This window comes from Lagopus muta, chromosome 18 (assembly GCF_023343835.1).
Source record: "Lagopus muta isolate bLagMut1 chromosome 18, bLagMut1 primary, whole genome shotgun sequence".
NCBI classification, from domain to species: Eukaryota; Metazoa; Chordata; class Aves; order Galliformes; family Phasianidae; genus Lagopus; species Lagopus muta.
This window is the reverse complement of record NC_064450.1, coordinates 9,038,338-9,065,961: the sequence shown is the minus strand read 5'-3', so window position 1 is coordinate 9,065,961 and position 27,624 is coordinate 9,038,338. Positions and strand designations below refer to the sequence as shown.

Here is a 27,624-nt window from a genome sequence, read left to right as displayed (position 1 = left end):
TGGGACACAGAGGCTGATTGACACAACGCTGGTTTGTAGGCAACTGTATTTTCAGTTCAGCTTGTCTGTGATTTATTGTTATAGATGTAGCACTGCATAAGAGGAAGGTTATGTTGCAGGGTAGCTTACTTGCACGAAGCCCCTGTGACCGAGAAAGTTAATCTAGAACAGCAAAGCTGAAGTAGTAAGGTCCCAGCGTGGATCAAAACATGAAAATGAAGTCTTTTGCTGCCCTGACATCCAATGGGATCCTCTGGATTGTAATCCTACTGTTCTCAGTTGTAAGAGCTGAGTGAGAAAAACCTCTGTGAAGGGGTCAGTACATTGCAGCCCTGATCTCCTGTGCAAGGAATGGCAACAGCCTCAGCCCCTGCTGTGCCTGCACAAATGGTGGGGGCAAGAAATACAAGAACACAAGGGTTTCCAAATTGCACAAAATATTTATTGTTAGTTTAGTACATTCAATATCATATCGACTAGATTACAGTAATTCAAAATATTTTTGGCGAATTGAAATCTTTAAAAACCATTTCAAACACTCCAAAAAGCAATGCCATGAAAAATTAAATCAAACGTATTCAAGCCATAGTTTCACTTTAGACTACAGGAAACCTTTACGTGCGTTTTAGTGGTTTTAACAGTACTGCGTTTAAACAAAAGGTTTGAAATCACCAAGTGGAAAAATCCTAAAGTAGACACAATGTTAAAAAACTGAGGCATCCCAATGTGTGAGTACTACAGATTACCTGCCCCGCTGCTCTGCTCGTAGCCATGGGGCAGCTGCTCAGCCTGCTGCAGTGCTGCTCCGCTCGCCTGCTAACACTGCACAACTCCTCAGTGCCTTGAAGCTGAAGTTTGTCCCTCTTATAAATTCTGTTTACAGAAGAATCTACCTTAAAATGTGCAACCCCCCCCCCAGCAAATCTAGCTGCAGTATTAAGTGGTACCTTGAAAGACGCCCCTGCCTTGCTGCTCATCAGTGGCAGAGAGACAGGCAATGTTCAGAACGAAATCTGAAAAAGGCAACACGTTTTGGTTTTGTTTTCAAATACTGACATGAAAAACTGAGTAAATTAGAAAAAGGATCAAGTCAATCTTAATATAAGACATTCATTATATAGTGGGACAGAGAACAATTATCAGATAAACAGTATTACAATGACTCTTCTACATCTGGCCATTTAATGCACGTTCTACAGTCATGACTTTCTACCACATTTTATTTTCCTGTACAGAAGGACAGAAATACAAGTAAATACCAGTTTTATTCTGTGTTTTAAGTCCCAGAATGACAAGTGACACTGCATCAAGTTCTTTCACCTTCCCTTCCTAGAAGGCTGTGCTGAGGAGAGCCATCAGCCATGGACTCCCCCTGCTTGGCCACTGCTGTCTGCTGCTCTGACCTGCATTTCCTCACACATCAGCCACAGCCCCAGGGAAAGCTGCTGGGAACTGCCTTTGTCAGCCAGTTTAGAATCCCTTTGAAAAACTGGAGCCTTAATATTCCAGTACCAATGTACATGCTCTGGGGAAATTACCACCTTTGTTTTGCAGGGAGGCATATTAGTTGACTGCCCTCATTAACGCTGCTGCTCTCTGATAAGCTGGCTTCCTCACACTGCTGCCCTATTTATTGCACAGCACCGAGGCAGACTGGCAATCCTGAAGAACTAGTTAATGCCAATTTCTTCCAACACGCTTCATTTCCATCACAGATAAAGCCAAATTAAGGTGCTGTTTAAGTGGTATTATAGATAAGCACAACAATAGCACATTAAAACTCAGCAGAAGAGCATTTATGCGTTAGTTTGTAAAAGTGGTTATAATTACACCTATGCTCCAACCCTTGGAAGAGGTACCATGTTTGCCTGTCAGTACAGTATGTGGAATGTAACCATTTCTTGCAAGGTTTTGCAATATGAGTAACTGCATAGATGAAGCTGCTTGTTTCCAGCTCAATAAATGTACTTCTAAAGTTTACAAAAGCCCCCAGAAGTTTCTATAAAAGTCACATCATATCAAGATGATAGGTGGTAAAAGGAGATCGTTCACCTGTGTTTGTGTTCAACAAATGCTAGTGGAAAGGTGACAGAAACCGATTTCAAATCAAGAGCTCTGTTTTCACTATTGCACTGACTTCATTGGAATCGTTCATTTAGAAAAATTCACGTTGTTAAAAAATCACAAAGGTAAACTAGAATACAAAATTTCTTTGTAAACATCAGGTAGCCAGTTCTGCTCACATGGAATGGACTCTGAGTACTGCAGCACAGCACCTCTGTCAGTTACAGCATCGCCACCTGAAGGGCAATCCCAGGACACGCGCACAGCACTTCACAGTAATGGTGTTCACAGAACTACCACAGTCAGTGCAGTTTCTCTGGGCCATTTCCCCCCGTTCCTGAAGTCCATCATACTGTCCCAAGGCCCCGTGCAGCTCTGCCCCCCGCCCCGCGCGGATCACAAGTGACGAATGTCTGCAGGACTCCTGTAGAGGTACTTCCAGATGGCGTAGTAATGGACGGCGGCCGCCGTGGCCACGAAGACGTGCCAGATGGCGTGGGCAAAAGGAATGACGCCGTCGCTCTTGAAGAACACCACGCCCAGGCAGTAGATCGCACCGCCCCACGCCACCTCCGCCAGTCCTTCCGTGTTGCTCTGCCAATGAAGGACGCGTTAGGGATGGAAAGGAGGCAAGGAACGTTTGCTACACAACACGGCTGTCCTCAGCAAGTCTGGACCCCCAGCTGCTCTTATCTGAACTCTGCAGCCTGGATTCAGCGAAGAGAGGCAGCGCTTCGCTGAATGGAAGCTATAAATCCATGACATAGGTGGCTGTTTGGTTCTCCTGCAGAGAACATTTATCATTGTGGTAGACTAAAATTCAGATTTTCTCAGAAGCAGCAGAGCTGCACCAGAACTCAGACTAGTCATAAAAGGGAAGCCTGTGTTTGTAACGTCAATATTCGCATTCCTTACCATGGACGTCACTACCAGAGCAGGAGAAAATCCCATGGCCAAATAGAAGAAGAGTTCAATGATCTTATACCTAAAAATGGAACAGAAGTGAATCATTTCAGGTGATGTACAGGAATATGACCCTTTATTTCAACACTAAAGAAAATGTATTCAATCTCACGTTAGCATGAGGCCATTAAACTTTTCAAAAAGCTTTCTGCCCATTTTATTCTAAAAATAAAGCCAATATTTATCTCTGCATGCAGAGCTCCACTAAATACTGCCTAGACGCATTCATTCCCGCTAAATGCTAGTGAGAATAAAACATTCTGTAAACTCATATCCTTATTTGAGAAGAAACTCAGTAGCTCTTCATCAAAACAAAGAACAGCTGGTCTTGTCCACTGAAAATAGAAGCAATGAAATCAGGCTCCAGAACTGAAACCAATGAAGGCACATTTCAGCAGGAATTCCTCCTCCTCCTCCACCCAGTGTTACACTGCAGTACAACCTGTACAGCACTTCATCCTTCTTACCTCACCCCTTCTCACTCCTGCTCTCTTGCAACAAAGTTAAGACTTCAATCTGGATACCTGCCTCCCCCCACTTTCAGAGAAGACAGTAAAATAGCCTGAAGACACAGAGCATCTTTGAACAAGATGCAACTTTGCATTGTTCTCATCACTTATCTCTGCCATCTTGAAGGTCTTTCTTCAACGTGTGAAAGGCCAGACCCAACGCTCAGAAAGCAGAACAAAAGCCTCAGTTTAAAGTTAAATGCAAATAAGAATTCTTACTTTTCATGGTAGAGAAATACATAAACAGTGCCCCCAGCAGCCATCAGCCAGATAAACCAACGCATGTGAGATGCTAGAGGTCCAAGCTCACGAAGATTTAACCTGGAAGCACAAAGATTTCAACAGACAGGTTTAGTGAATGAATGGAGCACTCCAACACAAGAATAATGGGGCTTAATATAAATAAATATCCAGAACTACAGCTTAGACATGATGGGGAGAAGACTGTGGGCACGCATAAAGAGGCAAAAGCGTATTTCTGTTGATGTGAGGAAAGCACCAAAAGGGATATGGGAACACACAAACAACTCTGCTTTTTTTTTCTAATTACTTTCTGTTGAGCAAATCCCACAACATCACGACGTGTGTTTTTACAATGCAGAACATGGTCAGATGCAGCTATGGAGACTCCTACAGCAACTGGAAAGTTGCAAGGATAAAAGTGTTTACATGGAGTGCTTCAGAGTTAGAGGTTTCTTCCCCCCAGACTTCTTACCACGGTGCATACGATGCTGCAATGAAGACGTAGATCATCATCCTGTCACACATGTGAAAGCAGTGCTCCATTGTCCTGGTGAGGGAGAGAACAAGTCAGCAGGGAGATCAGAGTATCACTGGTTTTTCCTGACACGTCTTAGAATTCAGGGGAAATACATTTAAAATCATTTGGAAGACTGTCCACTTTGCTTCAACCTCACAAGGCCATAAGCCAGACACACAGGAGATGAGCACTCTTTTATTTCTCTCCCTTTCCCTACCTCACCATACGTTGTACTCACAAGGAAGAAGAAAGCTGTCACATCAGACCTGCTTAATCCAGAAATGGTTATCCAGTGATTGTGAGTTAAACCCAATTCATGACCCAGAACTACACAGGTGTCATTAAAAAAAAAACCATCACATTTTAGTTTTGCTGTTGCTGCCTTTCTTCCAAGGCTGTTAGTCATGTATCCCATTTTCATTCTCTTAGCAAGCTCTGCATTACTCCAGGTACATGAAATAACATAGTCCCAAATAGTGTTCTTCTGAGGTGGGATTACATCCACCACACACATAGGTTTTGTTCTTCCCACTCAAGTACTAGATTAAGAGCCACAAGGGCTTCATAAATCAACATCAAAACACAGCAGACATACATCTGTTTGTACGTGAGCTTGGTTCATGTTTCTTTCAGCAGAATCAAGGGTTTGTCTGTTGCTCTTTTTTATGATTATGTGATTAAGTACAAGATACCTGACCTTAGGCTGTAAAATTCCCAGTTTTTGGCCACAGTGTTAAAACCTCACAGAACCTGAGGGTCAAACATCTGTACAAGAGCTACAGCCATACCTTAAGTGACTCTTTTTCCAAGAAACGATGTGAAACACTGTGGAGACAATGAAGAGTGCACAGAGCCCCATGCCATAGATCCATGCTGTTATTTTTTCCCATCGATCGTCGGAAAGTCGGTGGAGAAGGGCACTGCCCACAATTGCAGGAACAATGAGGAACTAAAACAAAACCAAAAAAAGGCCATTAACTCTACTCACAGCAAATGTAGCTACCATCCACTGAACTGCAACAGCAGGGCAGAATGCTGCAGCACACCACAGAGGAACATGCACGCACATCTGACGGCAGCCTCCCAGCTGGAAGGAGTTTTCCATTTAGTTGTACATCAGCACACAGGGGTCGAGATCTGACAGTGTCTCAGACAATGAAGTCATACCTGCTTGTGACACATGCACTCTTACATGGGATTAGAATATGCTACTTGCTCCTCTCGGAATGATCGACTTTCATATTCACATTTTGCTTCTTCTTCCTAAAAAGGTTTTGATCTTACCCTGAGCTGTGCTCCAAAGCACCTCTTGTGCATAGAGGCTGAGCACAGGACAGACCAAAAGAAACTAAAATAGCAAATGAGTAAAAAAATGAATATTTTAACATATGCAGGTAAACAGGTGGCAACGGAATTAACAAAGGCTTTGCAGAACTTGGGCTTTAGATACCAAATAAATCAGCTGCAGACTGAGAGCCATAGAATGGTTTGGATGGGAAGGAACCTTTAAGATCATCCAGTCCCAACCCCCTGCTACAGGCAGGGACACCTCCCACCAGACCAGGTTGCTCACAGTCCCATCAGCCTGGCCTTGAACACAGCCAGGGATGCTTCCATTCACAACTCCACTGGACAACCCATTCCAGCATCTCACCACCCCACAGTAAATAATTTCTTCCTATTATCTGGTCTAAATTTACCCTCTTCCAGTTTAAAGACTATTTCCCTTCTCCTGTTGCTACACACCCCACAAAAAGTCCCTCCCAGCTTTCTTGTAGCCCCCTCCAGGTACTGGAATGCTGCTGTAAGGTCCTCCGGAGCCTTCTTTTCTCCAGGCTGAAGAGCCCCATCTCCCTCAGCCTGTCCTCACAAGGGAGGTGCTCCAGCCCTCTGATTGTCTTTGTGGCTCTCCTCTGGACCTGCTCCCATACCTTCCTTGGCACAGTACTCAAGTGGGGACTTCTTTTGTGAAGATGCTTAATGCACAAACATGAAATTATGTTGCAGTGTATCCCAACCTGTTTTTCTTGCCACATCCCTGCTCAAGCAGCTTTAACTCTGTTTCTCCAGCACAGTGTGGAAATGCATTTAAAACTCCACTTCTTTTCCAGGTTCTACCATCTCCCTTTGTCTCATTCAGAAAGAAAACACCAAGAGCCAAAGAGGATTTAAAGGAAGGAACCTGCTGACTCAGACATTTCTACCTGTCGCCTTTTACTATGAAGGAAAATCTTTGGCAGCCCTCCTGTTAAAAATTCTGCATCAGTTCCTTTTCAGACAGTTCACAGGTTAAATTCTTCATTGCTTAGCAGGCTAAACAAAGTCAGGAAGCAGCAATGTTTAAACAAATATGGCAATTCTGCTTTGCATTACAGGTTTGTTAGTTTAGAGTGCAAAGTTCTGGTCTAGCCAGTACTGTCTGTCCTTTATCTACCTGCAGACAAAAAATGGAGACTCTCACCACAGCTACAGCTCAGAAGATGAAAAGTGTACTGAATCAATCTGCAAAGCAGACGGTTAATCCACAAAAAAAAGAGCTAAAAAAGACAAAACGTTACTTTTTCCTATGGATTTTGAAGCATACTGACTTCATTAACATTTTATTCTCTTCTTATTTGCAAAGCTTACTACATTTAAGCTGAAAGCTACACAGTCATACAATTGAGAAGTGTGGCATTCTGGCATCTGCAGCATTTGGACCAGAGGTGAAAATACTTTGAGTTTTGCAATGAGTCTGTGGAAGCTGACCTCATGCACTCTAAGGCCAAAAATAGTCTTCCAGCCTGGCTTCTCATTTGTCACAACCCATAAATTTCCATATACATATCCTGGACTGCTCTCCAATTTTAAAAAGGTTAAAGCATTTCACTCCTCAGGAGATTAGTTGCCCCTGTTTTCCACATATGGCATACGATTTAAAGTGTGGCTAAAGCCCTTAAGAACAGCAGGGAACTGATTAGATGTGACAGTTATTTCATTTCATATTTGCAGGAGGCACTTAGATTAAAAACAAAATCTGTTCCAGTCAACTGGACCAAAGTTCTTTAGCTCTTGTGTCGTTGATGGACTTCATTACATCTAACATCTGTCTCAAAGGAAAACACCGGTGAACAAAACAAGATTGTAATTAGAAAACTCTCTAATGCAAGCATGGTATTTTAATCCTAAGGCAGAAGCAATCGGTCCTTTAAAGGGAGAGAGATTTAACAGAAGAAGTCAAAGCATCAGGACTAACAGAACTCGCACCGTGTGCTGCGTCACTGCAGGGGATGCCATGGCACATCTCAGCTGCCAACGTTCCCACTAACAAAACTAGCCAAAATCAGGACAAGTTTTACTTCTTTCGTCATGAAGTGCAATTCCTCCAAATCAGCATCACAGCAAACTCCATGCTAACTGCATCTGTTTGGGGTGCTGAGAATAACGGTGCTTTGGCCAGCATTTTATCTGTGTTCTTTTCTTATATCTGTAGACGATCTTTCCCATGGAATGGCTTAAAAAAAAAAACCTTAAAATTACTTTTATATGTAATATTCATACCAAAATTAAGTTATTTTCTTTGCATACGAGGTCACGTAGGTCACAGTCAGTGACATGCTCAAGCCACTGTGGCAAAGCACGGTATTACTGCTGCTCTCTCACTTGCCTTTCATTGAGAGGGAAACGTTAATAGCATAAAGATGACCCCAACATTCTTAGGGATGGAAGCAGACAGAAAGAGCAGTAAGCAGTCAAAACAGTTAGGAAAAAAGAAATAATCACGTGATGCTTAGAAGCAACTTGAGAAATCGCGCCCATTTCAGTCTTCCTGCTCCAGAAGTGTAGCCCTAAACCAAGCACAACATCCCTCTACTCATGGATTTTCTCCTCCCAAACAAGGAGACAAGCATCATGGAATGAAAAGCCTTCTGGCACCTTGGATTTTTCACTGTGCAGAGAATAGAGAAACTGCTATTAACTATCAAACACAGCCAAGGCATTTTCATCATGAGAGCACTTTGACATTTTGAAGCCCCCTCCTTCCATGCACCAATGGCCTGGACAACACTCCAAGCCTCATTTTTGAGATACTTTTTTTCTCCTCCCAGCACACACTGCAGAAATTGAACCTAACTTATTTTAAGAACAGCTCCTCCTTTTAAGGCAATGGAAAAGTTTTGAGCAACATAAAGAAAGCTGTGCTTAAGCTCAAAGGTCTGAATACAACAGTGTCTTTTATCTAATAAACCTTATACTAGAGTATCCTAGAAAGTTTCAGCATGAATGAGCAACCCAGCAACCCCTCCCCAACGCTTCAACTTTGCTTACCTTACATCTCAAATGCTCATTGCTCTTGCTTCTCTCACACACCGCTTCCTTCCTGTTCTTCTAAACACAGTGCTGTCTTTTCTGTCTCTACATTCAACTGCTTAGCTGCCCTTCCTGTCTCCTAGTGACTAAAGACAGGTCAATGCTTTGTTTAAACTTAAAAAATATTCCAGACATTTTAAATAGCTTTTCTAGTAGGAAATGTGAAGCTGCCTTATCACACTACACAAAGTTAGCTTCATCACTGTATCCCAAAGCTGTACGTAGGACCCTGTATTCCCATTTACTAATTGATGTTTTCCAAGCAGCTGCCTAAACAGACTACCATGTGTTGAAGTAGAAAACCAGAAGTGATACGTACCTGAGGAGTACAGCCATTAAATACAAGTTGATTACTTTCTGAATTAAGAGCAAAATTTTGAAAGGCCTACAGAGAACCATTACTAAACACTGCTACAGATATATTGTATCAGTGTCTAATTAAAAACTATTGTAGGCTAGCAGCAATTGCTCAACTACTTGACCTTCTGACATTTAGCAAAACAATCTGTAACAGATCTGAAAAATAAAGCATGCCCCCTAGCTCTTTCCATATAACGCACTGTGCTTCCCCAGTTTAGATTCCTATTTCAAGGCTTTACATTTAAAAGCTATTTACTGCATACAATTTCATTTACAGAGCAACAATCCCCTTATTATACTCCGTTTTCTCTAAAGTGGATGTTACCATATCCCCAAGTTACAAACAGTTTGTGGTATGCTGTAGCATACAGCCTGGCTGTTCAGAAAATAATTAGACAAATTCACCACAAACAGCAGCAAACCACAAAATACTGATAGGACATCTTGGCTGTAACCTGCTGCTGTCAGGCAGGAATATCACATGTCTGTTTTTCAGCTAGATGAAGCCTAGAATTGCTGAGGAATACAGCAACTTCTGCCAGGTATCTTCAAATCCAACTTCTTGGTCAGGATTTGTACAAGGATTAGGAGCTAAACCACGTATTTGTGCTCGCTAACAGAATGTTGCTACATTTCTCTAGGCAAATAAGCACATATTTACATAATGCTGTACATGAGACAAGCTTCAGTTAGCGCTTCTACATGTAAACCAAAGTAATTCTGTTCTTACCAGCAACAGGGACTGCTGGCAAACAGCTAGATGGCTGGTGATCCCATTTACTGGGCTGTTATGGCTGAAGCTTGTGTAACAAAACCAGAGAGACTGCAAAAATGCACCCACTTGGGCTAAGGTAAGTATTTATCCACACAGGACACAAATGTACTGAAACCCCAGGTGAGAAAGGAAAAAGGAAACGCACTTACAGCATGTGTGTAGCAGTTAGCAGCATGCTCGTAGCAAGTGGGTTTGTAGCGGCTGTTGGCTGGAGCTGGGTGGTTCATGAACCTGTGGAGTAATTAAGCAGTATTTTTAATAAACCGTCTTTGGAATGTCTGCCGTGGAGGATATCTCCAACCCAGCAACACGGCATGTATCAGTACAGACACATTTAAGGTAACTGTTATTAAATTCCACGTTTGCCCAAATACGCTCCCTCACCAGAAATACAGGGTAAAACATTCCTGTGACTGTGCAGGGGATGGCAATCTACAGTCGAGACTGCTCTCATTTCATAGAAGACAATACAGAAGTCATATCTCCCTCTTCAATCGTTCGGTCAAAAGAAGAATTAAGGATTTATTTCCTATACTATGAAAGTATTCCCTTTCATAATAAAGACTCGGATTTTTCTTGTATTGTGGCCTTCATCGTCACTGCCAAAGGTCACTCATTTTGAATAGCATTCTTGGCCCTACAGCAACATTGCAGTTCTGCAGCACCTCAGAATAAACCAACTTGAACCTCTTCTCCATTCCTATAGCAGCAACGGTGCTGCACACAGCACCCCAGCACAGACTGCTGCCACGTGCAAGAGATGCTCTCACTTGTAAGTTCTCGTACTGTATTCCAGAGTACTGCAGACTACTGTGAAACTGAGCACTGACAGTCAGACAGGTATCCAACAGGGCAGGACCAGCTCTACAAACACCCCTGTGTGCTCAGAACTGAGAGCAGCTCTGTTGGCAATTTTTGTACACACGGCTTGTGAGGGGAACCACAACCAAACCCCCCACAGCACAGTGCTACTCTGTGCCTCAAAGGGTCACTGGGGGGCTGTGGGAGCCTTGCAGGAGGAGAGAGGCCAAAACCCCCCAAAACACAAAGGAATAAGCTTATCCTCAGCATTAGCTTGATTATTTCTGTTGTTCAACATTTCTGTGTATTACCATCTGAAAAAGCTATTAATAATTGAAGGCAGGCTGCTAATGGGACCTCCTGTTATCCATTAGAGGGCTTTTTAGAATTTTTTTCCTCTTCATTTATATTCATTGAGGAGAAAAGGTGATGGATCCTTTTCACAGCAGGGCCTGGTATAAGGGAAGGTTTTAGGATGGTGAACAAACGTTTTTGAAAAGTCTCTTATTAGGATCTGGTATTCATGCAAATTAAGACAGTGCTATTAGCAGCAGAAGAGGACAAAGGCATTAACAAAGCTATCTGTTCCCTATCATCTACACAAAGGGCCTTTTTCACCCTTGTTTGTGCCCTGGCAAGAAATATGCTATTATCTACGTGGTAAATTCATCCTGGCAAAACAAACACCAGATTTCAGACATGCTTCACACATGCACCTTTAATTACAAGTAATTCCAAACATCTTCCTTAAGTAAAACAGAAACAATCAGTCTTGACCATCTCATTTAAAACAATAAGGTTACTGTTGTGACTATTGAACAGAAAGCTCTACTAGACTCCCACAACCACTGAAACATTCTTTTCTTCCATTCTGGATCCATCTGCTGATGGAATTACCCTTTGATGGATGAAGCAAAGAAGGCAGCAGAAAAAACAACCAGCAAATACCGATCTAGTCTCAAAGATCTAATTTTGTTTTTTGTCTTGTCAGGAAGCACACTTCCTTTACTCGGCTCAAAAGGGCTCACACTTCCTTCTAGCAGCTGCAAACCACGTTGTCCCTTGTTATATCATTTTTCCTTGTGCTCTCCAGCAGCAGGAAGGGCCAGTCAGACCTCCTAAGCCACACATAGCAGCACACCCCCAGAAACGGCAGCAAGGCGGGCAGAACTCCGCGCAGACAGCAGCAGCACGCATTCAGTGGGCGAATAAATTTAGACAGCAAAGCGATCTGCTGCGCTGCCGCGGCTCTGTGCTTTCGAGAGGAAAAAACACCACCAGCGGGTCAAGACAGGTCGGCGCTGCGTTTCAACGATATCCACGTAGGTTTGACGAGAAAGAAACAGCTTGACAGTCAAGCTGATGATTATTCTTTTTAAAGCAAAGCGGCAGGTATCTCCTCTTTGTGAATCCGGCCCATTCAGCTCCAAGCACAGGCACTCCCCGTAGCCGCTGCCTACCCGCGCTTGGTACCTGCCCACACCATCCCCTCCACGGCTCAACAACCCAGCCGCACATGTAACTCGCATCAACGCAGAAACAGATGCTTCTCCGGAAGCGTCAATGCAATCACACCCGCGTAAGGCTAAGAATCCGCTGCAATCACCTCAGCTCTAAGAGCCGCGGCCGGCTGTGAAGGCGGCGCATCCCGGCGGCGCAGCGCAGCACAAAGGCGCGGACACGCGGCTTCGCCAGCCTCGCGCGGTCCGAGCACGCTCTCGCCTCCCTCTCCCCCCCGTTCCCTTTCAGTTTTATTTCCCTTTTAACGCTCACACGTCGGCTTCCCGAGCGAGCCGGGATGGGCGAGCAGCGCAGCCCCGCAGCGGAGCGTTTACCTGCGGGGAGAAACCCGGCGGACAGCGGCTCTTCGCTCCGAAACGAAGGCAGCTCCGCATCCCGAGGCGGGGAAGCCGAGAGCCACAGGTCGGGGCACCGCGGCACGGGCGGATGCGTGACCCTTCACCCACCGAGAGGGGAAAACGCACCGCCGCCAAAGCAACCGCCGCCCGGCCGGGCCACGCCGATGGACGGAGCCGCGCTGCCCCGGGACGGACACCGTAACGCGGGGACGGAAGGAAGAGAAGGGGAACGGGGGATCCCTCACCTCCGGAACCGCTCCTGGAGCCGCCGCATGGGTCCGGGCCGCCCGCCCCGGCCGGGCGCTGGGCGGGGGGTCGGGACGGGAGGCTGCGGGCGGCTCCTGAAGCGGCGAGGGCCGGAGTCCGGGCCCTCATTGGCGTGCGGGCCGCCGCGGCGCGGAGCGACGGCCAAAGCCGTCCGTCGGAGAGGAGCGAGAGCCGGGCGGCCCGCCGGCCGCTTTAACCGCTCTCCGAGCTCCCCGCAGCCCGCCCGGCCCGCGCCTCGGCCCGCCCCCGGAGCCCGGCCCGCCCCCAGCGCCGAGCCCGGCTGAGGCGGGACCGTGGCGGGGGGACATGGCGGCCCGTGGCGGGGCGGAGCCGTGCAGAACCGCGCCTCAGGCGCTGCGCGGTCTGCGATTCACCCGAAGAAGCCGGAGGCTGAGGGATCGCGATGCGAACGGGCCGATCTGTTGAAGTGCGGAAGCGCGAAGGGCCCTACCGCGAGGGAAGCGGGAGCTGCCGCTCCGCCGGGGCTGCCGTGGTTGCAGCGCTGCCGATAACCGGCTGCTCAGTTCCAACCCCCGGCTGCACGCCACTGAGGATCCGTATCTGCTCACAGTTGTCCGAGCAAGGGTTATGTTGCGTAAATGAAGAAACCCAGAAACGGTGTTGAGAACGTCTCCATAAGTGTTCCATTGCCTATACCACTGTGGGACAAAGCGGGGCGTCAGTGAGGAGAATATGAAGTTCTGTTCGAGATTGTGTTGTAATTTAAGATCTTGTTTACAATGGGATTCAAACAGCTCCAGCCTTCAACAACAGCAACAGTGCAGGCACAGCAAAACAAACCACCATTAGGCAAATGAACCATCCAGCACCGTGCTGTTCGTAGGATGGAGGCAGATGGGACCTGCAGGAGTGTTACCCCCAGCTGAGCGGCCATCTCTGCCTGCCAGGAGGAATTAGCACCGTCACTTGGCTGGCGGTCAAACTAAATCCAATCTCCTACGGCTGTGGGTCCCTTTTACTAAATCTTCCTCCACATCCTGAGCGAGCAAGCAGTGAAGTGGTAACAGCTTTGTAAACTGCCTCCACGAGGCAAAGAGCTTGTTAATAAGGAATTTGACTTGTTTTCTCATTGAGCAAAAGGAATTTAGTTCTTATCAGTGTGTGAGATATTTTTACAGGATGAATAAGACAATCCCTATTTGATACCTAATAGAAGGAGTTTGCATAGCAAATCTGTTCTAATGGCAGTTCTTGACAGTCTCAGAAGTGAAGTCAATGACTACAGGAGCTGTGTGGTTTGGCCTTATTATTTCTAGGTCAGATTTTACCCACACAGAAGCTCCTGCAGAGCCTTTGGGGAACTATCTACTGTCTAGGGACAGAGGAGTTCATTCTCCTGGATGTTTAAGCCAGCGCTTTTATGAGCGTTAAACTGGCAAACAAGCATGTGTCATTACTGAATCAGAACTTGGGCAGCTTTTATAGGATTATGCAAATCGGGACACAAACGTGGGGTCTGAAGCTACAAAAGTTGCAGTTTTCATTCTATTACAAGAATGTCTTGGGTTGCACAAATCTATCAAGCCAACAGATGAGACTTGATGGAAGTTTGCTTTTAGCCAGCCAAGGTGAAATTTTAAGATCCACATGAGATGTCAGTGGTGAATTGGATTCTGTCAGGAAGTTTCACTAAACATCTCACACAAGAGCTGAGTTTCTTCCGGCCATTTAGCGCAGATAATTTGTTTATATATCAGCCTGCATAACACGTAGTCTCTTGATTTGTTGAACAGATAACAGACAAGCATAAATCTGTGCTACCAAATGGATCTACCAGCGATATTGCTAAGTAATGTTCCCAGGTACGTACTTACTTTTCGGAGCTGCTGGTGGTGACGGGCTCTGTTGGAGCAGCAGAGAGGCACACTGTGGCTTGAGAAGTTCTGAGTCGATGTAACACAGCAAGGCCAGCAGCGCGGGGCATTAAGGAGGCATGGGAAACGAGTCTGACAGGTGAAACTCCTTGAAACTCCTCTCCACTCCCAGCCTACGCACTTCTGGCAAGGGAAGAGAAAAATATCTTTTGCTTTGTTCTTACTTTGTAACAAATCTGAGAATCTGGACTTCCTCTCCTGGGAGTCTTCGTGCTAATGGAGGAGGGTGGTGGTTTCCCTGAGGTTTGATTTAGCAGCTTTAAAGATAAAGCTCCTTCCCTTCCTCAAGTTTAGAGAATAAACTCTGAAAGAATGGTGGTTGTCACTGACTGCTTCATACATGGTCATAGCAGAAATGCACAAAGACCTTCTTGGCTGGTAAAACCTAATTTACTGACATAATTCTGGAAGAAAATCCTATTCTTCAAGTTTCTAGTACAAAAATTGGTTTTGCAGTAACACAACCTGTAGGACCAGGACAACAACAGGTCCCACGTGAGCCCAAGGCAAACCTCGGTGTGCTGCCCTTGGCCTGTGCTCAGGCACACCCCCATAGTGCTGCAAAGCAACTCTCATTCCCCAGGGGGACTTGGCATGTGTGGGAACACGTGGCTGCAGAACACCCTGTGCTGGGGCTCAGCGTGGTGCAGCCTCCTTGGGCCAAGGCTCCTGCACAGCACATGAACATCTCTCTTTTTTTCTTGCTGCAGACTGGCTCAGATGGCTGCCTTTCCTGACAATCTTTGTGAAGGAGAAGAATCTTGTACTGAAATGCATGTCAATGGTCTTGTGAAACAAGCACCTCTCCCTCCCTCAGCCTTCCCCCAGCCTAATTAATAAGGTCATCCTGCTGAAGGCAGCTTATAAATAGCTTTCCAAACACTAATGGAATTAGTTCTGCCCTGGACAACATCTCCAGGGTGACACTGGTGTCTAGGAGGGACTGCCTCCTTGGCACACGGTAGGAATAATGTTGAAGCAGAAACATTTACCTGATGTCACAGCCTTCTTGCTGCCAGCATTAAACCTGAAATGAGATTACAGAGTTACTTAGTAATATCAGAGAAGATTTATCACCAGTAAAACAAGTGATATTAGAGGGTTGTGCCTTGCAGTAGTTAGGTTATGCTAGATAATGAAAATCTACTGAAGGTTTGTTTCTGTCAGTATTTGTGATAAAAGGGTATTTTTCATGGCTACAAACACTCAAGATTTTGCAGGGATCTATGTTGGGAAATAATATAAAGTGCTACAGGTTGGTAGGAATCTTTAATATGAGGTCAATCAATAGGAAATGAGTAGGGTAGCTATAAAGTCTCAGAAGAGAGCAATGTCTTAAAATTACTCAGTTATTTAAATAATTTGTTGAGCCATTGAATCCAATGACTGAATGATTTAAAATTTTGGAATTTTCTATTAAAAAAAAACCACACAATGAAATATGTAACAGAAAATATAAACTTATACCAAAATACAGAGAGAAAACGTGTCAGTCGTTCTCTGATGTAGGGACTTCAAACTGTGAGAGTTAAGCTTCTAAACAAGGTACAGACATCATTATGAAGTTAAAATTTCGTCATCTATTTGACTAATGAAGTTCAATTGTATCTTCAGGAAAATAATTGAGGAACTGTTACTTTGCAGTCATTTGGCCTGTGCCTCAGATGACAGTCCTGCCATGCGCTGTATTTGAAGGCAGGCCTGTTTTAGGTAGTAAAATCACACAGATTTCAAAATACAGACCTAAAAAAATAAAGGTCAAATCTGATATTAATCTATCTTGTCCAAGAACATAAATGGCTTTAAAAATTATATCACATGACACCCTTGATTGCAAAAGCACAGTCTCTCATATTCTAGTTGTTGAGACTATTTATAAAACAGATTTTTTTTCCTTATTGTGATTAGCAAAGGTGGTTTCATTTGGATTCTTGATGTACCTCCCGTGTACTTCAACCAGCAACATTTTCTAGCAGGACTAAGGAAAGAAAACTTTCTGTTGGAGTGAAACATTCCCCCTTACAGATGTTACAGACATAGATGGAGAAGCCACAAGGAGATGCTCTGTGTGACTGAAACGAGATTACAGCAGGGAAGGAGGGGAGGCCTGGCCCTGCTGCAGCCACGCACAGCTCTGAGTCATCAGCTGATGATGGCAAAGAACTTGGATTTCGTGAAGAAACATCCTGCTTTCAAATATTGATTCTGTAGTGTTTCCTTTGTGAAGCGTTAGTCACAGAGTCCCAGAATTCGGGGCCTGCTTAGAAATAACAAATATCTGTTTGTTTTGGCTTTTAGTAATTGGACTGAAGAGGAGATGATCAGGGATGTTAACCTTTTCTTTTTTTAAAGCAAAGCATAATGCATGCAGAACAAATGACTTCTCTTTTATATTTTATACATATACCCATTTCTGGTATCTCAGAATTAAATGGATAACATTCACACTAACACCAAATCCAGAATAAAACTGACCTACCTTTCAGTCCTTTTCCTCAGGCAAAGCTCTGTCTGTAATCAATGTTCATGGAATTTAGGTGCAAAAACATTTATTCTCCTTCTTTCTTCCCACCATTGCATTTTTCCCTGCAGATGTGCCCGCCATCCATCATGACTCTCAATATCTCATTTTTGACATCACAATCAATGAAGTGAAATAAGCTGTTACTTAATGGGCCTGACATAAAATCCATTTAAGTTAAAGGAAAGACTCTCATTGTTTCCTATCAGCTCTAGGTCAAGCCTAAAGAGAGCAGAGGGAGTGGAATTTACCCTGTCATTCGTCATCTGAGAGGAAATGGTTTCCATATCCCATTTGGACCACTTGGAGATTTTAAACATATTTAGAGAAAGAAAACAAATTGACTTCTTGTCAGTGGATAAATGGTTGAAACTTCACTCCAACAGGATATTCTCTCATTTTCAGATTTGTAAGATTAGTTGGCCTGAACCGTGTGATTTTTTTTCTCAGTATTTTAGAAAAACCGAACACAGGAGTGAAAGCCATGGTGAACAGAAGCCAGCTCTCCTGACCAGGTGTCCGAATGCCCCGCGCAGCCATGAAACAGCAGCTCAGGAGCCTGCAGCCTCTGCCATAACTGCTGGAAGGCTCAAAGGAAGAAGCCCCAGGAGGTGGGATGATGTCGGGTGCCTGATGGCCAGTGGGCAAGCAGCCACTCAGAAGGGCACAGCATGCCTCGGGCTGTTTTTCAAGACTGCACATTCCTATTCTCCATATTCCAAGGTCTCATAGCAACATGATCAAGGAGAAGATAATTTAGCTTAAGAAAAATCAAGAAATAACAGACAACGCTCCTGTTGAAGAGCTGAAATGGAGGTAACTGCGCACACACAGCACAGCTTTCAGAAACCTTTCCTTCTAAGCAAAGTGAAGAGAGGCAAACCTTGCCAGAGCTTACCTTGTTCTGCTGCACTTGACGTACAACTTTTTCTTATCTGCAGCTTGTAAACATAAAATTGCAAGGCCACATTTTTGGGAACGGAATGCAAAGCCTTGGAGGAAGGCCACGCAGCAAAACATGTTTTCTCCATACTTCCCCAGCAGCCAGGCTGCAGCACTGGCAGGTCATAGCCTGGGAATTCCCAATCTGCCCTCAGACCATTCCTCCCGGCTGAGGTCACCCCACTCTCTGTCTTTCTATTTGCACTTAGCAGGATCAATTTTATAAACTGCAGGACCAGATACAGCCTTGGCATATGCCTGCAGGGTGTCTCAGCTAACACAGTGGCAGCACAAAATCTCTCCACCTGCAGCAGAAAAATATCATGCTAAAGCTGCAAAATCAAATGCCTTAATATTAGGAAGTACCAGAATCGAAGTCACTCTAACCTGCTCCTTCTGTATATGTCTAATGTGGAACAGCATGTGATACCATCATCAAACTGCAATTTTCCTGCAGGAAAAATGACACACTGGGTAAACTACATTCTTGTTGGGAGCAGCTATTCTGTATTTCACTTGCTCTTTACTTTTCATTTTGTGGCCTGAGATTTCATCCAAACTGGGAGGTCTCACAAAAAGCCTTCTTGACAATCCCATCTCATCCTGGGAGAGCAGAACAGTCCTAACCTAACATGGGCACAGGATGTGCTGTTGCTCGGATGCTCATGGCATGCAGATGGGTGCTTGGGATGACTGGGTACAAACACAGCTGTACTCATGGCTGGGGATCTAAAGGTGACCTTTAGGCTCTTGCCTCTACTCAGTGCTACGCAAAGCAAGCTGAACTGTATGTTACACAACCAAGCCAAAAGAGCTAGAGGTCTTTAACAGCAAGAGAATTGGATCAAGGCTTGTGTAACAAGAATGAGACCTTAAAAGGAGATGTTGTTTTAGGTATCCCTGCGCTGCTAAGGAGCAGAGAACAAATATTTGTAGGACAGCCTTCACAAATCCCATTCGCATTACCCTCCCCCAGCAATAACAGGCTGCCAAACAACTTTCTGCTAAGTTTTGCTGCAGGTGATGAGCACGCCTGACTTGGAGAGCAGCCACGCACTGAACCCAGCCGTGGCACAGCAGGACCAAGCAGGGAATGACCCACAGCCACTCCATAGCTGCGACTCAACACACCTTCATCCTGGCTGCTCAACTGGGCAGCTTTATGGCCCCAAACCAGCTTTTCTTGTAAGCTGAAAAGTGAAAAACTAAAGCAAACTGCTTAGGGCATCTGCACCAGTCAGTCTGTACCACCTGCAGCTTGGGCTTGACAGAGGGGAGATGGAAAGCTGCACCTGGGGCACCATGGGCTCTGCCCATCGGCCCTTCAGTCTCTACACCACAGTCCAACCCCCAGTGTGAGCTACCAAGACCCACCACTAAACCACATCCCTCGTGCCATGTCCACACTCCTCAAACACCTCCAGGAATGGGAACTCCCACCACCTCCCAGCAGCCCAGCTATCTGCCCAGATCAGCACAGAGCCACCCAGAGCTCTGTGGAACCAGGCTCCCTGCTCACAGTGCATCAGGCTGCAAAAAAGAGCATGCCACAGCATGGGCTACAGTGTGCCTGCACCAACTGAGCACTTTTGCATGCAGAAACAAGGCCCCAGCTTGGAGAGAACAATGGAATGGCAGCCATCCCTCCTTGGATGCTCACATGGATGAGGACAGAGGCTGCCCTTTCCTGCCTTCAGGGGCACAGCACAGAGCCGTGGCTGCACAGCCCTGCCAGCTCAACCCAGCCCTGACCTCACACAGCCCCATGGCTGCAGCTCCAAGGCCAGCCCTGAGCCGCAGCTTTGTCCTCTGCCAGAAGGGTTTGTTGTGACGGCAGGTGAATTAATTAATGGGCCTCACCTCCCTGGCTGTGAAGTCCCTGGGGAGATGAGGCATGTATCATTTTTACTGCGCCACAGCCAGGTGAGCGTAACGCAATATTTCCACTCAGGGATGACAGTGCTGCTACCTGACTGCACAAAACACAGCTGCTTTCCTCACTTAGTGGTGGCAAAGCTGACATCCATTAACCATCCCGCTTTGAGAACCATACCCCTCAGAGCCTGCCAGCTGCAGCAGGCTGACGCCAGGCATGGCCAAGGCAACTGCCATCATTTTCCTTGTGCTGGGACCTCAGGAAGCACCAAAGGAGCAAGCTCTGTTTATACTTTGTTCACTTCACCATCTATTTTTGCTAATAAAATCTGCAAATAAACTTACAGAGCCAGCCCGTTTTGTATCTCTATTTGCTGTTGATAGAATAAATTGTCTTTCCTACAGATTTTCAATTATATATTGGCTTATATTATGTGCTGCCCAACATCAGCACAAGAAGAAAATGTTTGCCATTACAACCCTTTGCAAACATGGTTCTCTTCCAATCTTCCTGCCTTGCTCCTAAATAAATATGTACACAAGATAGTGTGCGTGTTACTACAAAAGACCATTATTTACACAATGTCCAAAGCTGTACAAACTCCAGTGTATAGTTCAGGCTGTATTTCCTAAATCACAGAACCCACACGGCCATGTTCATACCACCTCCAGAGCCTGAACTCCCACTCAAGGAGGACCCCAGCCCTGCTCCTCCTCTGAGCCTCAGCAACCTGAGCTCGTGCACCTCTGCACTGCCTTGACATCCCAGTCACTGCATCACTCGCATAGAAGGAGCCTGGTTTGAAAACCTGAGGCTGCTTCTTGCTTTGCAGCCAGGCAGCAGCATCTTTTTGGCCATATGAGCACGTTGTCAGCTCCTGGAAGCCTTGCAGGGATGTATGTGTATGTGCACTGATAGGTGGCCCACGGTCTAGATTTAACTGCAGAAGTGATAGAGAGAGGAGCAAAGGCTAGGGCGATTTACAACAGCTGGAGATCTGGTCTGAATGCTGCAACGTACCTCATGTACAGCACACGTGGCTGTGCATCATACAGCAGAGGCTGGGCCAAGAGGCAGCTTGGCTGCAGAAGGCACAACATCAGAAGAGCACAAGCCCAGTCAGGTAAGAGCTTTGTACCTAAAACGTGTCCTGACACACTCTCCAGAGGAGGTGAGGTATTTTTGAAGCTATTTTTCTTCCAACTCCCCAGTTCTCTGAGCTCATTAAAATGAAGGCACTAATTTCCAGGAGGGGCCAACAGGGAAAGGTCAAGGAAGGACTTCTTCATGTCAGTTCTCAAATTCCAGCGAGAAGAACGGCGGAGTTTCATTAAGCCGCTGTCAAACTACAAATTACTGCACTGTTGAAAGAAAGTAGGGCTGCTATTGCCTTACATGCAAAGGGCAATGGCACAGACCTGATGACTTACAGCTTGCCTACAAGCCTGCCTCCTGCCACATGTAGGTCGCCGTGCAGGCTGCCAGCAGCAGGAGCTCAGGAGCTCCCTGTGTCACACATCCCCTTTGCACCAGGGCTGACAGCCACGCAGCCTCGTGCTGAGGGCACGGAACCACCAGAGAACAAAGCGCTTGCCAAGAACTGAAATCTTCAACAAACAAAGCAGCTGTTTTTGTTACTGCACCAAGCCACAAGTAATGCAAGAACGCCTTGGGAAGGCACTGCCATCTCTGCTAAAGGGGACATCGGCCTCTCAGGGGGCTCAAGTTAAAGGCTGCTGCTTGCCATTTCATATTCTGTTTCCTGAACAGATGGCAGAAGAAGAGGGATTAGACAAATCCCAATTGAAACAAATACTTAATTTTGTTCATTCCCTTAGCTTTTGAAAAACACTGCCTGGTCCAACCTCGCACCTAATAAGTAGGAAAAACAACTGCTTGAGACTCTGAAGCAGAGCACAAAGCGAGTGCTGCCTCAGGGTGCTCCTACCCTTCACTGCCTTCCCTGCTCAGCAAAGCTGCTCTCAAACCCACAGGTGGCTCTGAAGACCCAAAAACTGTCTTTTAACAATTTGCTAGCTGGAGCAATTAGCGGTCATGTTGTATAAGGAGCAACACAGAGCATGAAAACCAGCACGAGGGGATATGTTGGACCTGAAACCAGGGCTCAAACGTGGGGCTCTGGATTCCAGAATGTGCTTTTTTGGAGGACAGTGCTCAGGATGGCAATTGCTTCACAAAGCAGTCAGGACATCTGCCCTTGTCACGTGAGCTTCTGGGAAGATGAAAGAAGACAATCCCAAAGAGGGGGGGAAGGATGGAAATCAAGCTAGAGGGACTTCAGAGTTACATTCAAGATACCACGACACTGAGTTAAAATAGAAACACCTGCAATCTTTATATAACAACCTGTAATTATGTGCTCATACAACACTGAGAATGTAGGTGTATACCTGCATTATATCAACTAAAATGGGTACAACAGCCAAAGAAGCTGGTGAAGTTGCTTTTCTTTTCCATACTATCTTTTATTTGGAGATATGTATTACAACTGTTTCAAAATTTTAAATCCATGGTAAAACATCACAGCATTTTCTGACTTCCCTTCAAATGCAGGGCTGCTGAAGGTCATCCTTAGTGCTGACCACCCCATTTTATTACTTTCTGCCATTTTAAAGAATTTATTTGTTACAACAGTGTTAGAGCACTGGAACACTTGGAAGAGCCTGTGCTGCTTTGTGTGCAGAGCTCTGCTCACCCTGGGTGCTGCCAGATTAAGCCCAATGTGTCCCTTTGAACTCAGAGCTTATCTGAACCCCCACTGCCCTCTGTTGGGTTATTCTGCACACCCAAGCTGGATACAACCAGGCTGGTGGGGCTTTATCTGCTAAGACAGCAAAGCTGCGCCCTGCAGGTGTAAAGCCAATCTGTCAGGGTAGTGCCGAAATAGGGGATGAAAAATTTGGCCAGCTGCAAGACAATGCTCCCAGCACTGAGCAGGACACCCACTGGGCAGCACCGAGTAAAGCTGGGCCTGGTCTACCACGGGTAAGAACAAGAATTTGCAAAGCGTACGGACACAGAGCTGCGCTGAGGGCACAGCTTGGCTTTCATCATTTTCCTGCATCCTTTCCATCCAGCAAGCACTTCTGGCCTCCTGCACCGAAAATCAACAGCCATCTGGCCTCCCTGGTTCCTGCCTCCTCACAGGCAGCTGTTCTACTTCAGCAATACAGGAAGCTGAGGCCCTATGCCAAGACTGCTCTGCTCCTGAGGGATGCACACCCAGGCAGGAATGCTTCAGTCCCTCTGATGCTGCCACCTGTTTTTGCCCTCAGCAAACTGCTGTCCACCATCCCAGATGTGATGCACCCAGCTGGGGGATGCTTCCTCCCAATGCAAACCAACATTTAGGATCAAGTAGGCAGTGAAACAGAACAATGTCTTCACCTTCAGCATAGGGAGCAGGCAAAGCATTTTCATTTGGCAAAACAGGGAGAGTTGAGCCCAGCAATAATAATACCTTGTGCCCTCCTAACAGCATTTAACTTCTACCCAAAGAAGCAGCTGGACCTCTGTAATGCTGAGAACAAAAAATCCCAAGAAAAATGAACCCCAGGGATGGGTTATGTTGCAAAGCTGGTGAGACAAAGTTAGCTAGAGAGAAAGGGAAAGGATCCCTTTGTCCCTCCAGCATGCTACGCATAACAGCAGATGTGCAAGTGTCCTCTCAGGCCACCGACCTTGCTCAGACAGCCACACAAACAGGCTCAGCAGTGCCGAGCTGTGTCCTCAGTGCTGGCTGGAAGCTCCACTCCGAGCAGCTCCCTGACCCCTCTGCACAGAGCTGTGGAGCAGCAGTCCTGCCCAGCAGCGCACCGCCAGCACGGTTTGTAAAGACACGGCCCAAGGACGTGGTGTTAACACTTCCCAATTATTTTCTGTGTGCCAGAACAAGTTAAGGTAGCAGCCTCTGTCCCGGCTTTCAATTTCCTGGCTTTCCCCCGTCTGCGTCACAACAGAACTCTTCCCAGCCAGCCTCTTCCTCAGCTGTTCAGAGTCAGTGCTGGGAGCACGGCCAGCTCTGCTTCCCAAAACAAACACCCGACCTCCTGATGCCAGACATTTGCCTTCTATTCAATACCCCAGGGACCAAACACTTGGCTTTACAAGAGCTGCCCCGATTTTCTATTCTGCAGAGGTATATAAATAAAAATGCAGCTTTTACAGAGCTCTGTCTGCACCGGAGAAGACTTGATGGCATGTCCCTACAAGCTGCCTCTCGCCATCAGCTGTAAACAGAGCCTCAACAGAGCCTGAGGTTTTCTGCCAGTTTAGCACACATTGTTTCAGCAAGCAAAATAAGGCTTATTGTCAAATTACTTTTTTTCTGGTGTAATCACATCTGCATTGGAGCAGATGCTAAGCCTGTATTCCTTGCTCAGACCAAACTCAACAACAGTGCGGTGTGTTTGTGGGGTAAGGAAGAGCTGAGCTGCGATCCTTCAGTACTGAAGGAGTGTGAAATGTGGGTTCTTTAGGAGCATGGCTGTGTCTGTATGCTCCAGAATGGATACTTAATCAGACTAATTCATAATTAACAATATCTCCATACCACTGCCCACGGAAGGATCTAAAGTTCCTTCATAAATATTAATTAACTCAACCTGACACCCCAGCTGTGTAACAGTTACTGCTGACATTCACAGATGGGGAAACTGGGGCAGGGTTTGTGCACACAGAGCACCCACAGTGTGGGGAGCAGCAGTGGGCAGTGGGTTCTGGTGCTGCCAGGCATGGATCTGCCCCTGGAGACCTCCTCCAGGCTGGGGGCTGCCTCCTGGGAAGGTTAATGCCGAACAGCTTGTTCTAAGAAAAGGGAGCTAACAAGCAGTGTCTCCAAGGAGACCAGCATGCAAGGCAGAAAGGGGAGCTGCAGTGGGAAGCTGGGGATGGCAGCAGCTCTGATTTTCCCATTTTTGTATTCCTAGTATGCTTTTCCTTGGTAACATTGGATGATTTTCCACGATGAATGGCAGGGTGATTTACAGGCAGTCCATTCAGCTTCCTAACCCAGCATTGCAAGGAGCAACTCGCTGCCATAGCCATACCCTCCCTGCTGCCCCAGGAGCCCAGCGCCTTCATCCTGAGCAGCTCCTCGCACGCATTGCGGCGTGCAGCCCCACAGCAGCCCTAACCCCCACCTGTACACGATTCCCCACTCATGCCCTTTGCAGCAGGATAAAGGCAGCTTGGGGAGCCTGGCCCTGTGCAGAGCACAGCCACTGGGCCGGAGCAGGAGCACAGCTGAGTGCTTTGCCATGCAAGAAAGCACAAAGGCAGCTTGTGGGATCGGCTTTGCAGTTTGTAATGCAGAAGCAGCCATACATACCTTTAGAAGGGTGCTATAGCCAGCTGAAGAAGAGCCTTTCCAAGCTCAGCCTGTAGGTGCCCATCTGCCCACCATAACCCTGCTCCAGATACAAGCCAAGTGCGGCATCAGAGACCTCCACTCACAGTGATCACTTGCAATTCCCCATTGCACCCAAGCGCTCTTGCTGCTTCAAGTACACCAATGCTGTTCTGCTATAGCTTTAAGAAACCCATTCCAGCCCCTGCCTCTGGGATGACAAAGTCCTGATGCACCTTAGTGCCTCATCTGGAAAGGGATTTTGCCAACTACACATAAAAACTATCAGGAGGGAAATGTCATTTGTTGCTTTGAGCTCAGCGTTGCAGGGCAGAGTCTACCAACCCTGTCACAAGCAGTAAGTCTCCTTAGCATCAACACTGCTCCTGAAGCAGCTCCCCTGCTCACAGGTCCTTTTCTCCCCACCTGATGCTTCATCAAGAAAACATAACCATGCCAAAATCAACTGTTTTGCCACTGACATCCAGGGAGCCAAAAATTTTGGTTTGGTGCACACCAGGGATTTGCAGAGAAAATTATGAGTCTGGAAGATTCCTGCTATCTGAAGTATTTATTAATATAGCCTTGCAAATCTCTGTGTCTGCAGAATTACACAAGCACACAGTGTCAGATACTGCATTATTTCCATGACCTTTGACAGAGAACTGTGGACCTTTCTACCCTCATTGTGGCATCTCAACCAACAAAGAAAACAGCCACGAGCACACAGTCACAGAATCACAGGGATCCCTTATCACTGAGAAGGCTCAATCGCTGCCAAGTTTTGCCAAAAGCAGCTGGAAGTTGCAGTTAATTGCACTTTTTCGGTGCTGAACAAACAGAACAAGGTATTCAGCATTGTTGTTTCAGCACAGTGTGTGGCACAGCATCACACCACCAACCCCCAGTTTGTCACCTGCACGGCTGGGGTGCAGCACAGCTCCCAGCCCCGTGCAAACTGTGCCGGCTGCACAGAGCTCTGCTCAGTAACACAATAACTCAAGCCATCTGTCTGACCCCATAACAAATAAATCGGCATCTCAGCTTACCTCATGAACTCGTTATCCTTTTGCAAACGGAGAGTAAACAGAGGTGCCGAGGCAGGCGGGTCGGCAGAGCACGAGGCCCTCACACCACAGTAGTCCTTTTCCCCTGCAGGTCGGGGGAGGTTTCGTAGGCAGAGACGAGCCCCTTTGCCCAGCGGGTGCCCGGGGTGCCCTGCTGCATCACCACCAGCCGGATGGGGGGCTGGCTGCTGGCCGGGACCTCGGGAGCATACTCCTTGCTGGGATCCTTTCCCCTGCAGTCGTAGAGCACACAGGAGATCAGGAAAACCAGGAGCAAAATCACGTAGCTAGCTACCAGAATGATGAGATTCAAGGTAACAGGGTCAATCTCCAAATAAAACTCCATTTGATCCCATACTATGGAGTGCAAACCCGGACAGTGAAGTTTCATATGCACGAGTGAGTGACCGCTAACTGATCAGAATAGATGTATTGGCTTTGCGGTAAAAATACATTAATCCTCAGGTCTCCTGTAGCAGTGGATTTCCCCGAACTGGATGATTAAAGCAGCTCAGTTTAATAACTTAAGCTCCTTCGTTTAATACCACGTTGCCTACGGCGGCAGAAGCTAAATTTGAACGCTATATTGACAGCAAAACATCTCCATTATTCAGGGACTCTTTCCACAGGTGGGCACCAAACTGGGTCTCCTCAAAGGGCGTTTTGTAGGACACCCCTAAAGGTGGGTTTGGGCTCCAGATGTGCTCACTGTGGCCGTGGGCTGGATAAAGCCACACTATTCACTGCTAAACAAATACAGAGATAAATGAGGGGAAAAGCCACTTGCAAGGTAACTGCTCTAAGTCTAATTGGCCCAATTCTGATTCTAACAACTTTTTGCCCTGCCCTGTGCTACGGAAGCCCAATCCCTCCTCCACAACACAGCGCACAGCAGCAGGAAGGCCATGGGGAAGGGCAGCAGGCGATGCTGCTGAGCACCCAGACCCCACGTCAGCACGCTCACCTCTTCCACACAGAACCCGAAGGTTTTGATCAGCATTACAGCACAGGGGGGCTTTAGGAAGGGATTAGGCTGTCACCGTCTTAGCGCTGCTGGAGCTGTGGAAAAGGGCTTTACATGTCAGCCGGAATCGGATCTGGGGCGTCTAAGCTGTGAGTAAGAAATATGTCATGGGGCCACGCGGCTGCCGCAGCCCTGGACACAGCAGCTCCACAGCCTGCCCCACAGCCCTGCTAGCTCTGTGCAGATCTGCATCCAGAAGAAATAAGCACAAACCAGGCACCGC

General features: G+C 46.5%; 2 protein-coding genes across 5 annotated transcripts; both read right to left on the bottom strand.

Annotated features, from left to right (window-relative positions):
• Positions 1–420: 420 nt before the first annotated feature.
• On the bottom strand, positions 421–14,720 carry MMD (monocyte to macrophage differentiation associated). 4 transcript variants are annotated; one of them, XM_048965041.1, is made up of 8 exons: positions 14,544–14,646; positions 13,160–13,367; positions 9,931–10,012; positions 5,085–5,245; positions 4,252–4,326; positions 3,756–3,857; positions 2,980–3,049; positions 421–2,658 (listed from the first exon to the last, which is right to left on the bottom strand). In XM_048965041.1, the coding sequence occupies exons 2-8, from the start codon at positions 13,354–13,356 to the stop codon at positions 2,461–2,463; spliced, it is 885 nt and encodes a 294-aa protein (XP_048820998.1). In that variant the 5' UTR covers positions 13,357–13,367; positions 14,544–14,646; the 3' UTR covers positions 421–2,460. The 4 variants fall into 4 exon arrangements, with proteins under 4 accessions (XP_048820998.1, XP_048820999.1, XP_048821001.1 ...); XM_048965043.1 differs by lacking the exon at positions 421–2,658 and adding an exon at positions 2,665–2,848 and having other exon boundaries at positions 14,544–14,658; XM_048965042.1 differs by lacking the exon at positions 13,160–13,367 and having other exon boundaries at positions 14,544–14,720.
• Positions 14,721–26,418: 11,698 nt separating this feature from the next.
• SMIM36 (small integral membrane protein 36) lies at positions 26,419–26,723 on the bottom strand. The gene has a single exon (XM_048965045.1). It carries the CDS (start codon positions 26,721–26,723, stop codon positions 26,439–26,441), a length of 285 nt encoding a protein of 94 aa, XP_048821002.1. The 3' UTR covers positions 26,419–26,438.
• Positions 26,724–27,624: the final 901 nt, after the last annotated feature.

What these genes read in the sequence shown, in the direction of transcription:
- SMIM36 (XM_048965045.1), bottom strand. Translation starts at nt 26,723, where the DNA reads ATGGAGTTTTATTTGGAGATTGACCCTGTTACCTTGAATCTCATCATT.
- MMD (XM_048965041.1), bottom strand. Translation starts at nt 13,356, where the DNA reads ATGGAACACTTATGGAGACGTTCTCAACACCGTTTCTGGGTTTCTTCA. An exon ending in CTAACTGCTACACACATGCT is followed by an intron (nt 5,246 to 9,930) that starts GTAAGTGCGTTT and finishes GTTTTGTTTTAG; the next exon opens with TTCCTCATTGTTCCTGCAAT. An exon ending in CTCTGGTAGTGACGTCCATG is followed by an intron (nt 2,659 to 2,979) that starts GTAAGGAATGCG and finishes CTTCATTGGCAG; the next exon opens with AGCAACACGGAAGGACTGGC.